We start from the raw sequence: 13,277 nt of genomic DNA on the forward strand, positions 1-13,277 counted from the left end.
TTTGGTCCTCACTCTCTGAAGTATGGGCAAATGTTTACAAGAGCTCTTTTGTTTGTTCATTTATACAGGCTCCAGTGTGTTTACATGCATCAGCCCTGGTCACCTAATGGTGGCTCTCCATGCTGCTCAATCTCTAGCAGTTTCTCTGCTCAGTCCCCTATCCATTTTATACAAATACAATACTAAGGAACTTAAGTATTTTGATAATACTGATTCACCTTGTTGAAAAGGAAGCAACAATATACTACTAATGAACTTATTTAATTACTTTATTGAATCATATTTAATCTACTATGTACAGAGAAATATTAACAGAATACACACACTTCTGAATGGTAACGCAGTCGTGGAATGTGGCTTCCCACGTGGGATGACAATCAAAACAACACAGTACTCTGAATCTATGTCATCCCCCCAAGAGAATGGTACCCAAATGCGAAATGCTTTTGAGTTGAGTAAAGATATGAGTAAGATGCAACAACTGTCTTGTAATTCATAGTTACATTGAAATATATTCTTCTGAGTCAAATTTCACAATAATTTTTCAAGAAATTTCCAAAGAACATTAACTGCTTGATTAGAAATTTCTGATACAGTATTCAAGTACAGTACACCAATATATCCACAGTGTGTAGTAAATAATATTCAAGTGATCCAATGCTCAATATAAAATTATAACACTGTATCAGCGGATCATATGTTGCTGGAACAATAATAACCAAGGACTGAATATTGTTTGCTAATCAATTTCACATCCAACACAGACAAAAACAGTTCCTCCAGTTGCTTTGTCTGCTGTATCTGGCCTGAAACCATCAAAGGCTACACAGTAGACTTGAAACATGTGAAATTAGCTCTAACAGACACAGTACTGTATCCAAAGATCTACTTTTCAATAAAGCTGCCTACAGCATTACACTGTGCTTAACTGAATGTAAAGGTATTCCAGTACTACAATCACTTGTTGAACAATGACTCACCCATACAACACTGAGGTACAGCATAGAAGTGTTCAGGGAACTGCACCACAGTTAGACTGAATTATTAGTCTGATAACCAGTACTGAAATATAATTTGCTTACTACAGTACAGTACTGCCAACTTGAGCACTGTCTGAGACTCAAGTTCATTAATAAAGGTATGGTAGTTTTATATTGTAAGATGTAATCTGTTAACAATAGAAATGAGCTTCTGAGTAATGTTTGTGTGGTGGCTATGCTTTCATCTTGTTCTTAACTGTCCCCCTTGTGTACTGCAGACTAACTATGCAATATATTGTATTTTTTTTTTTAAAGCCTAAAGTATCTTAGTAGCATGTTATAGTATCTGTTAAAAAAAAAAAAAGATCTTTTCAGCAATTTTTTTTTTTCAATCAACCACGTCTGCTTTTTAATGTGGACATCTCCCATCAGGAGGCATTTGTACTATTTTCAGTTTTACACATGATGCTGGGTACTTCAGTCCTCAAAAATTTTTCAAAAGGTGCTTATCTATACTGCTGCAATTTATATACAGCACTATAAAAAAAAAAAAAAAAAAAAAAAAAATATGATGCTGTACAGCACACAAGCAGTAATGATGACTGTTCATTTTGGTACACAGCCAACTCTAAAGTTTACAACTGACAAGTTATCAAATTCTCTATAAAAATTGTAACAACCCTTCACTTATAATAAGTTGGTGCTGATCACATACACACAAACATTACTGCGCTACAAAAATTATCACAATAGCAAGCCTACTGTGCATGTGAAAACCTGTGAAACTCACTACAGCATCTCTGAGAATAACAACTTTCACAGGGGGAAGACATGTTCTGCAAACATTCCCCAAAGAAATCACAAGAATACACTTACACAAACATGTATGCCCAGATATTTGAGAATGCCACAAAAAATAAATGGCAGTTTGTGTTCACATTGTCTATATTGATCTACAATCTTCTCGATGTACAGCCACACGGCAGCAAACTGAATATCTGCTTGTATGGCTTACAATATATCAGCAATACATTATAAATTTTAATACAGGAAGACTGATACATTGATGAAACAAGAAATTCCTTACAAAAATCCTCCAATTTAACCCACACACATATCAAATTTAAGGTGGCACATGATCAACAGTCAACTACTGCACAACATATGAGAACACAAGCACCAGTCACAAGTGAGGGAGTGCTGTGGTGTCTGACTAGGTGAGAAGAATAAGAGAGACAACAATTTATGTTGTCACTGAAAGTTCATTTCAAACTTGGGATATCAACAAAGTCAGTCATTAAACAAATACTTGACAGTTTAAAGCAAAGACATGTGTTTGGTTGTTTACCATTTTTTTTTTCTTTTTGAGCATCTGCTAAAAGTGCTGCTTGTTTTCTGCTAACACAAGAGAGTTGCAGAAATACAGGTAACTGTCTTCTGTTCTGCTGCAATGATGTGGATTTAAACAATGTATGGGCAACTGAACTATGTTTCTTTAAGCAGTATCACATTCTTTTTCACCCTCCTATCTGATCTAACTGAACCTCAGTAATTCAGTAATACTCCAAACATTAAAGCCACAGACGTAACTCAAATATACAAGAAATTCCCTTTTTATAATGAGTGAACTTGATGATCATTGCATATAATATTTTATGAGAAAAACCTTTTCATTTTCTACCCAGTTGGTGAAACATTTCAGGCTTAGTGACATGGTTTAAAGATGTGGAAGGGAAAGTTTATAAAGATGTGGAAGGGAATAATTATAAATCATACCAATACATAAAATTACTGTACAGTACACAGTATAACAGGGCACCTCACATCGACATGAAATTACATCAACACCTCAGGATTGGGAGGGTAAGGGAGGTCACTGTTGTGTATAAACAGCTAACTGATCATAGATTTCAAAGAAATGTACCAGTTACTGTATTTCTGGAGAGTGCAGGTAACAACGACAGTGTAGGGACAGGTACATCACACTTTGAACAAAATAATTCCAATGATCTTCATACGAAGAAGAAAGAGAAGGAAGTACCGGTAAACAATACCTTGATTTATGTGGAAAAAAAAAAAAGTCTCACATTTAGTGCCTTTATTTCCCAGGAAAACTTTTAACAGTTTCTAAGAGCTCACTGCTGGGCAAACAGAAGGCCAGTTTCATTGTACACTGAGAAATCCATTCACCACCTCATACATTAATTATAACAAATGTACAGTAGAACACAAGAATACATTTTTAATAAGCACCTCAGACTAGGATAATTTTAAAAAAATCTATTGATACCACAAGCTTTTCATTATACAGTAAAAATATAAAGCATATGTTTGTGATATAATAATCTGTATATTCTTTCAGTGGTTACTGTTTTAAACACAAAAGAGATGTATTTGTCTCACCACAGCCACTTAGGCCCAAATTCAAGTCACGGTTTTGAACCCAATCCCAGGTTTAAACCCTGGATTACAGCATAATCTCAGATTACAGGTAACCAAAACAAGATTTTGAGCTGCTCTGGCACTTAATCCAAGGATTAGTCCATCCGTGGTTTAAACCGCCATCAGGAGGTGGATTGTCGGGAGATCGAGGCTGGCAAGTGTCAACATAAAAACAAGATTCTTCTTTCCGAACCTTTCTACAGACTAAAGTGTTCGTGGAGAGAAGACTATTGAGTGACATACATGATAGTCATAAAAATTAAGTATCAAATTTTCTTGTCCTCTCTACACTGAGTAAACTGTGCAAACCAAACAGTAGCTTACTACTATAACTTACATCTCTATCATACAACTTTGTCAGTTGTGCAGACATTCTGGGCTTAGGCTTTACTCTATATCCAGCACATTTTGAAATCCAGTATAGCACGATATTCTGAACTGTTCACCTTTAGTTTACTGCACTTTGAAATTCAGTGTGGTGCTTTTCCAGATGTCTGTCTGGCAATGCTGCATGATTACTTGCCAGTGGCAGCCTGACCTCAGTCACACTCTGGGCATGAGAAGGAAAGGAATTACCATACCTCTGTATAGCAAAATTGTCAGCTGAGTAAACAGTAACCTATTATACTGTATATCACCATACATGGGTATGATAAAACTGTCAGTTGTGCAAACAGCAGCCTACCATACTTCTGTAATATGAATATTTTCATCAATGAATATATTTTTCTAGTACCCAAAGTACATTATGCTTTATCAGATGTTTATACCTGTATATGTTTCAATGATGCATGAGTAATGGCAGTTCACATAATTTAAACTGGCTATTTAGAAATCCCCCCTCCCCCATAATGCAGCTGACCGAAGTAGTTTGGCAATATTTGCTTCATCTTGATACATCGTATCAGTTATGAACAACTGATAATAACTATCACATTAAGATTTGTGTGATTGTTAAATTCACATATGGCAGGTAGAGTGATTACTGATATGGTAATACAGAAATAATGGTCTGTGAATGTAAAGTGTTTATGCATACAATAAACCTTACTAACTTACCGGTGCAGCATTATTCATGAGTAGTCGTGAATTTTATTATTTGCTTGGGTTACATCGATATTTCATATACTGCATTATTTTTTATCATACTAATGCACTAACTGGGTAGGGAACAACTTTTCTTTTTCGTTGAAGGATGTGTTTTCTGCCACATTCAAATTCAAGTTAGGCTTAAAAAGCATGCCGATTGGCTGTGATCACTGTGTCCCAATGTGTAGTTCAGTCTGAGGTTTAAGTCCCAGATTAGGCTACTCAATCTCAGACTGTCTGTGCTACAATCCAGCAACCTGAATATGCCTAAACCCAAGGTTATAATCCGGGAGCAAGTAATTCCTAATTCATGGTTTGAACCAGCCTGATGTTTAAACCATCATCCTGAATTCAGGACTTAGTAGCCCAGGGTAATTTAATTGTTATCATTCACATTTTATGGTTGGGCATCAAGATTATTTGGCTGCCATCGGATGAAATGTGAGAGGAATGGTACATAATTATTATATATGAACCGGCATTTTTTTTTACACTAGGCTGAGTATATTCTCTATGCTCTATTCGAAAATATGACAGTATCACGGCTATATGATGAACTATTAATTTTTCATTACTTCATTACGAAAACTTTATCACTCTCTGTGCCTCTGATATTACAATTCTGTAAATGTTTTAAGAAATTATACTAAGTAATACATAGGGCACGTCTTGCTTCAATCTGTAATTCCTTAATCTCCCTAACTATTAAAAAATGAATATATATGTTTTAAATTTTACAAAATGGTAAAGCAAGCTCACTGCAAGACAAATACTCTGATGAATACAGATGGCTAACTGGCCTCATTTTCTTGCAGACACTTCTTTAATATTTGATTATGCAATAAATAAAAATATATACAGTACACAGTGTAACAATTATGTCAGTTACTGAGAATACATTACCAGCACAGAGTGGGGAGATTGCAAGCTTTAGTTTACCATTCCAAATATACTAACTTATGCATAACAAAGGAGTTTTTTTGTAATTCATTTTAAAATGAAGAGTAATCAGATACAATACTATTGTACATAAAGATTTCCTGTATATCCTGTTAAATCAAACAAACAAACACAATACAACAGAAATACAACTCCCCAATATCAGTTATAAAATTTAAACCAAATTAATTTATTATTTCAGCAATCCACAAATGAGGGTCAATTTGGCCGCGATACTATGATATTCAAGTATTAAGATCATTTTTTCCTTTTTTAAGCATCATGAAAATTTCATCTTCCTTGACAACATTGTCCTTTACAACCTCCCAGAACATCCAAACGTAATGTTTTCAGTGGCATTAAACCATGTGAATAACTACTTCCAAGAAGCAATTCACTCAGTGAACCACAGATTAAAACAGTCTCTTGTGAACCATGATCATACTATTATTACCAATCTTTTCTATCACAATCTCTCGTACCTATTTTCACCCTTACATTTAAACATTCACCCAAAACCTATAGTCCATCTATTATACATTTCAATCTCTGCAGTCCTTATCATCAAACATTCTCCCTTTCCACACAAGCACTAGTACAAACATTTACTCTTTAGATCTTCAGACACAGATGCATACATACACACACAAGAGACGAGCCAACAATTCACCAAAGCCTCTGTACATTCATGAGCAGCAAGGCACTCTAACACTAGTCCAGTTATGCAATTGTAAATAACAAGTGAGCACAGAAGAGCATCAAGGGTAACAATGAATTGTGAGACTGGCACACAAACAAAGATTGCCTGCCAACAGGTTGAATAATCCTACGACAACACAATTTAATCAAGACATTCACCATGGGTGCACCATGAATGACTGTGGCAACTCCAATTTTCTGTTTCTGAAATATCTGATGGATGATGACTAACCACTCATAACACTTCTTTTGGAATAAGTCAATTGTCAATATAATAAAAAATACAGCCTTCTCTCCTGTATGGTTCCATCACTATGAATATATAAGTCCATCTCAGTTTTGAAAGCTCACAGTGATATGGGTCCCACATCATACGATACTTTTCAGTTACAGAATACATACTTTTTATGGCAGACTGGCAATGAACTTCTTCACATACATATTATTATCTGACACTACTGACTACAACATTGTCTTCTCTCCCTCCTCAGTTCCATACACTCTATGCCATTGCTTTGGTATACTTGAAGTTGTAATCTGCCCTTCTTATATGTTTAGGTATATTTCTCTGGCACCTTGTACAGGTCTATATGTGTTACTCAGCACTGCTATAAGTGAGAGGAGAGAAGAGGAAAGGTGAGGAGGGAAGGATAGGGGAGGGCAAGAGGAAGGAGCACAAAATAAGACTGCAATATGAAACAATGTGAGTATCACACACAGATTATCACAAAGTGTCACAGAATATCCTAAAAGGGGCCATGATATCACAACAAGGACAGAGTTGAGGTGTGATGCCGCTTCCCTCCAGCTTTCACTTTCAGGCCGGAGATTAATGTCATCCTTGTGATGTAGTAACAGCCTTCTTCTTGCCCATGGTTTCGGACAAGTGGGTGATCCCTGCTGCCTCCTCTCTAGCCTACTATTATGGGCTAGGGAGAGGTACCACCCAAATCAGGCTGGGGCTGGTGCTATCTCTTCTCAATGACCACAGGCTTGTATTCAACTCGCGTATCCATAGTTTTTCCCCCAAGTGTGGCTGATCCATCACGCCCTATGTACAACTGCAGCCCTGTTGATGCTGTGGAGATAAGAACACTCAATTCAGCAACATGCAATCAGGAGAGGAATCTTCAGCATTCATGGTTTTGTATTGTTATCAGAATTAATAGTGGGGACATGACCATACATGTTACAACAATCAGATGAATGTAGGTCAAGAATTATATGTAATGATGCATTATGTCTAACAAAGAAATAAAATCTAAAAATATTACTAAATATTCACATGAAGTCAAGTACTGTACTGTATTATATACTATGATCTCAGGTTATTTAAATCCAGGAAAAAAAAATGAAATAGAAGATTTTAAACATGTCCAGTGCTTTTCTGTATTTGTTCCTGACTCATGTGGACGTGACCTACAGAAAACTGACCACACCAGCTGACTGCAGCCAAAGATTTTTCGTTAAGATTATGCTGAAAGATTCTCTACAACTGCAGACTCTCTGGGTATCAACTGAATAACACATCTCTAGGAGCAGATCTGTACTGCCACTGCAGCTCGACATCCTCCATCTGGGAGATGTGGAGGGAGCTGAAGGGATCTTGTATATATGTCAAGTTTCCACTCCACACACTGTTATATAATGTGTCATACATCCAACCATTAATCAATGATGCCCTTAATACCGGTACTCTTTGGTCTATTTCCCAGTATTTTTGTTAGTTTCATAACACCTGTGAGAAAAAGCCATGCTGTTCAACGTCATGCTTAAAACAAGGAGCAACCCATATCACGTGCATTTTCACTCACTTCATCCATCTTTTCATACTGTTCATTTATTCTTTTTGCTGCCTCAAACTCCATATTTTCTTTTATTCCACATTCACATTCCCATCAAACCATCTGAATTCTCTTCTCTCTGGCTTCTGCTCTCCTGTCATTCTCTGACTAAATATATCTGCGCTGTTTACTTATCTCCTAATTCTACTGACTATCAAAAATTCTTTGACTATCTTACTTCTATGATGGAACACATTCTATCCATTTCTCCTTTCTCTGAAATCTCCATTCTAGGAGTTTTCAATGTTCACCACCACCTTTGGCTCTCCTCTCCTTTCATGGATCCACCTGGTGAACAAGCCTTCATTTTTTCTATCCTTAACCCCTTAACTGCGGGGCGTCACTTTTGTGACGCTTGGGAGCAAGGGATCATACCGCGGGGCGTTGCTTTTGTGATTCTGTGTTATTTTGAATTCACCCGGGCTTCCAAGTGGTGGCTTGTATCATCTATCAGTACTGCTAATGTCCAACGCTAGTCAGCACTCCTAATCTCATCTGTACTCCCATCCATTGTTGACAATTTAGCCATTTCTCCCTGTTCTTGACTCCCCTCCCTACCCCCCCTCCATTACCCTATCCTCTCGCCTGCCCGGCCATGCTACGCTAAGTAAATCTTCCCTGGAACTTTTCACTGATTTCATCCATTGAAATAAGCCCTATGTCGTATTCTTATACCAAATAATATATACAAGAAAGAAATAAGGTAAGTGAGAGTGCCATACACCTGGAATTGGCTAATTATCACCTGACAACACCTCACGTGCACTCGTTCGCTAATTTTCGCTGTTTTTTTCCCCTTGAAATATGCCGTATAATCTATTTTCGTAATAAATATACATGTAAGGAGGGAAGGGAGAAGCCTAAGTGATATTTACATTCACCTGGAACTACCTAATTTATAATGTATTGTCTAGATTTCCTGCCAATCATATCAGTGCTACACAAAGCTGTTTCAAGATTTAACATTGGTAGCTCTGATTATATATCTCCTAAGTAGGCCTCTAATCTATTTTCGTAATAAATATACATGTAAGGAGGGAAGGGAGAAGCTTAAGTGATATTTACATTCACCTGGAACTACCAAATTTATAATGTACTGTCTAGATTTCCTGCCAATCATATCAGTGCTAGACTTAGCTGTTTCAAGAAGTAATATTGGTAACTCTGAATAACCCCTAAACAGGCCTCCAGGCTGGCTCTGCGTTATCAGTTTACTCTCATCTTCCGAAGTGAGGGGACGTATGTTTCTTCTTGCTGACTTCAAGGCCTTTTTTCACCCCCATGCAAATGACTCTGTGACCTTTACCCCCTACTAAACCTCGTGTGGAAAGAGGTAAAGGGCTGACAATTGATAAAAGAGTGACTACGATCTTTCTATTGAGTAAAACAGTGCAAGTGGAATTGTAAATAATGTGTAAATAATGTGTAAACAGCAAGTGAAAGTAATGAATGTAAATATACGTGAACAATGGAAAATAGTTTTATAAGTTATTTCAAGTGACAGTGCACAACACAGTGTAAATAAAATAGAAATGTAAATAACGTAAATAAAATAGAGAACGTAAATAGAAATGTAAATGAGTAGTATTATAAGAATACGAGTATATACCCTAGGAATAATGAAAGTGAAAGTTTCACTCTAGCATGTCTGAATGCTATGAGTTATGAGAGTGAAGATGAAAGTGACATTCACTCTCAATGCCAGTATACAGGACGAGAAAGTGAATGCTACGTATTTTACTGAAAGAAATTGAATCCCTACAGTGACAATAAACTAATACTACTGAAGGAAACTTATGGATAAAGACTGTAGATATATATAAGTGTTATATAGTAATAGAAATATAAAGTGTGAGGGGTTTTATGAATAATAAATGACAGAGTAACAAAAGCGAACTAGTGCCAGTGCGACGATCAGACGCGCTTGTAATTTCCATTGCTTTCACAGTGTTTTTTTTTTGAGTATGGATCCCAAACTACTTGAAAATTGTAGAATAGTGTTTATAGTGTTTGTATCTGGCTGTGGTAATCATATTACGGGTTGTCGGGAAGTGTAAAGTGGAGACTTCGTTACCCTACTTCAGAGGTCTCCACAAGTCCTACGGTAACCGACGAAGGCTCAACAATCATTCCAGGAGAAAGCTGAAGGTATGTGCCATAAGCATATGTAATTTTATTATTCTAGGACTAATAACTGATTTTTGGCAAATATTTTTTGAGTGTCTGTCGGAGCCCAAATAACCCCGCGGCACACGCAAGTCATTGGTAAACAAGCCCGCGGTGTAGGGGTTAATGACCTACAGCAGCTTGTACAGCACCCTACTCGTATCCCTGACCGCCTTGGAGAAAGTTCCAACATACTTGACCTCTTCCTTACAACTAATCCTTCAGTTTACGCAGCTAATCTTTTCTCTCTGTTGGGTTCCTCCGATCATAACCTTATTACCTTAACCTGTCCTATCGCTCCGGTACGGACTGTGGACCCTCCAAAGAAACGTCGTCTGTGGCACTTTGGAGCTGTGGATTGGGAGGCCCTCAGGCAGTACTTCTTTGATTTTCCCTGGAATGATTATTGCTTCCATGGCTGGGAGCCATCTGAGTGTGCCTTGATATTACAGAGGTTATTCTCTCACGCATTGAAGCATACATTCCTTTCTCATAGCCTTTGACTAATCACGCTTGTTCTAACGCTTGTTCTAATGCTGTCCGCGACAAGGAGACGACCTATAAAAGGTACCGGAGCCAACCCACCCCTCAATCACGTCTTGTTTATGTTTCTGCCTGGAATCATGCTAAGTCTGTTCTTCGCTCTGCTAAAAATCATTTCATCTGTACTAAATGCTCTCAACTCTCCAACTCGAATTCTTCCAGCTCCTTCTGGCACCTCACCAAAAACCTTTCTAACAACTTTACCTCATCATCCTTCCCTCCTCTTGTCTACTCTGATGGCTCTGTAGCTATTTCTTCTACTGATAAAGCAGATCTCTTCACTCAGACTTTCTCCTCCAATTCCACCTTAGATGATTCCGGTGCTGTTCCTCCATCACTTTCCCCATCTGACTTCCTCATGGCTGACATTACAATGTCTTCAGCTGATGTACTTTCTGCCATCACAGGCCCAATATTAACAAGGCATATGGGCCTGATGGAGTCCCTCCTGTTGTCCTCAAGAACTGTGCTTCTGTGCTTACACCCTGCCTAGGTAAACTCTTTCGCCTTTGTCTTTAAACTTGTACCTTTCCTTCTTGCTGGAAGTTTGCTCTCATTCAGCCAGTCCCAAAGAAGGGTGACCATTCCCAACCCTCTAACTAACGTCCAATTGCTTTAACATCCTGTGTCTCAAAAGTTTTTGAGTCTATTCTTAACAGAAAAATATTAAAGCATCTTTCCTATCACAGCCTTCTTTCTGATTGTCAGTATGGGTTCTGTCAGGGACGCTCCACTGGCGATCTTCTCACCTACCTTTCAGACTCCTGGTCATCCTCCTTTCAAGACTTTGACGAAAGCTTTGCCCCTGCACTTGACACCTCAAAGGCTTTCAATTGAGTCTGGCATAAATCTTTAATTTCCAAACTGCCCTCTTACGGTTTCTATCCTTCTATCTGTGCCTTCATCTCTAGCTTCCTTTCTGGTCGTTCTATAGCTGCTGTTGTAGACGGTCATTGTTCTTTTCCTAGATCTATCAACAGTGGTGTTCCTCAGGGCACTGTCCTATCACCAACTCTCTTCCTTTTATTCATAAATGATCTTCTAACGGCCATACCACGTTGAGTACACCGCTTCCCGTCCGATCAGTGAAGTTAAGCAACGTTGGGTCTGGTTAGTACTTGGATGGGTGACCGCCTGGGAACACCAGATGCTGTTGGCATCCCTACGTGTCATGTGGGGTTGGTGGAGGATTAGTGCTCCTCCCTGTAAAACAATTAACTCTAAGCCCTTGGCCACCCTGTCTGGGATACATGGCGTCTGGCAATGAATGAAAAAAAATCTTCTAAGCTGTACATCTAACCCTATCCACTCATATGCTGATGATTCCACCCTTCACCTTTCCATTCGGTTTCCACAACGTCCATCTCAGCAGTTACTTCAGCAAACAAGGGATGAGGCTATGGCACACCTAATGTCTGACTTGGCTTGTATCTCTGACTTGGGTAAAAGTAATCTGGTTGTTTTTAATGCATCAAAGACTCAGTTTTTACATCTATCAACCAGTCAAAATCATCCACAGGAGTGCCCACTGGTGTTTAATGATGTCCAGCTCAATCCTGCATCATCCTTGAACATGCTTGGGGTTTCATTCACTTGGGACTTATCTTGGAAAGATCATATTGCATCTCTCGCAAAATCTGCTTCCAAGAGATTAGGTGTGCTAAGCCGACTCCGTGCCTTCTTTACCACTGCAAAGTTGTTGACTTTATACACGGGTTTTATTCACCCCTGTTTAGAGTACAACTCTCATGTGTGGGGAGGCTCCCCACATACAGCTCTTCTCAATAGGGTGGAGTCAAAGGCTTTTCATCTCATCAACTATCCTCCTCTTACTGGCTCCCTTCAACCTCTGTCTCTTCGACGCACTGTTGCATTTTTATCTCTTTTCTATCGCTACTTCAATGGTCACTGCTCCTTTGAACTGTCTGCTTGCATCCCTCCAACTCTACGACGGGTGTGTAGCACCCGTCTAGCAACAAACTCTCATCCCTTTTCTGTCCATCTCTCTAATGCAGGAGTTAACCATTACTCCCAGTCCTTCATTTATGCAACAGGCCAATTCTGGAACTGTCTCCCTCTGTCTGTATTTCCTACTTCCTATGATCTCCAGTCTTTCAAACGCAGTGTGTCCAGGCATCTCGAAATGAATGGATCTTGAATTTGGCTCTCTTTTGTATTGTTTTTTTTTTTTTTTCCCTTGGAAGGAACTGTTTTGTGGGCTCAGCCTTTGGTTTCTTCTTCCTTGTGGGAAAAAAAAAAAAAAAAAAAAAAAAAAAAAAAAAAGGATATAAACTTGCCCAGGCTTAATCTTTATGGGGAAATACTATCTACTGTAAGCACACATTTTACCTTTATATCATGACTTTCTTACAGTACAATATTTTACAAGCCCCACTTCCTATTTCTTACCTGACCAAATTTATGGAGCCAAGTGTACTCAATATTTCCTTTGCTCTCACTCTGACTCTTCATATCATGCAATACCAATATCTCAACTTGTTTTTTACCTGCTCAAGACATGAATAGTGAAGGATGGAGTATCTCAACTCTGATGTATGTAGATGATGCAGTGGTG

The 13,277-nt window shown here is 38.3% G+C and overlaps 1 protein-coding gene and 1 non-coding gene across 2 annotated transcripts in view; one reads left to right on the plus strand and one right to left on the minus strand.

Moving 5' to 3' along the window:
- Positions 1–251: 251 nt before the first annotated feature.
- The window catches only part of LOC145401016 (EEIG family member 2), a 296,457-nt gene continuing 283,431 nt past the window's right edge, over positions 252–13,277 (minus strand). The window contains exon 7 of the mRNA XM_080273387.1: positions 252–7,227. Coding sequence (XP_080129513.1) covers positions 7,118–7,227 — 110 coding nt within the window. The 3' untranslated portion in view covers positions 252–7,117. The remainder of the gene's footprint in view (positions 7,228–13,277) is intronic.
- On the plus strand, positions 11,743–11,861 carry LOC145401138 (5S ribosomal RNA). The gene has a single exon (XR_013897550.1). It is a non-coding gene; the product is annotated as a 5S ribosomal RNA (ribosomal RNA).

Source organism: Coenobita brevimanus, chromosome 54 (genome assembly GCF_032717465.1).
Source record: "Coenobita brevimanus isolate Jiangsu-jjx chromosome 54, ASM3271746v2, whole genome shotgun sequence".
In the NCBI taxonomy this organism is placed as follows: Eukaryota; Metazoa; Arthropoda; class Malacostraca; order Decapoda; family Coenobitidae; genus Coenobita; species Coenobita brevimanus.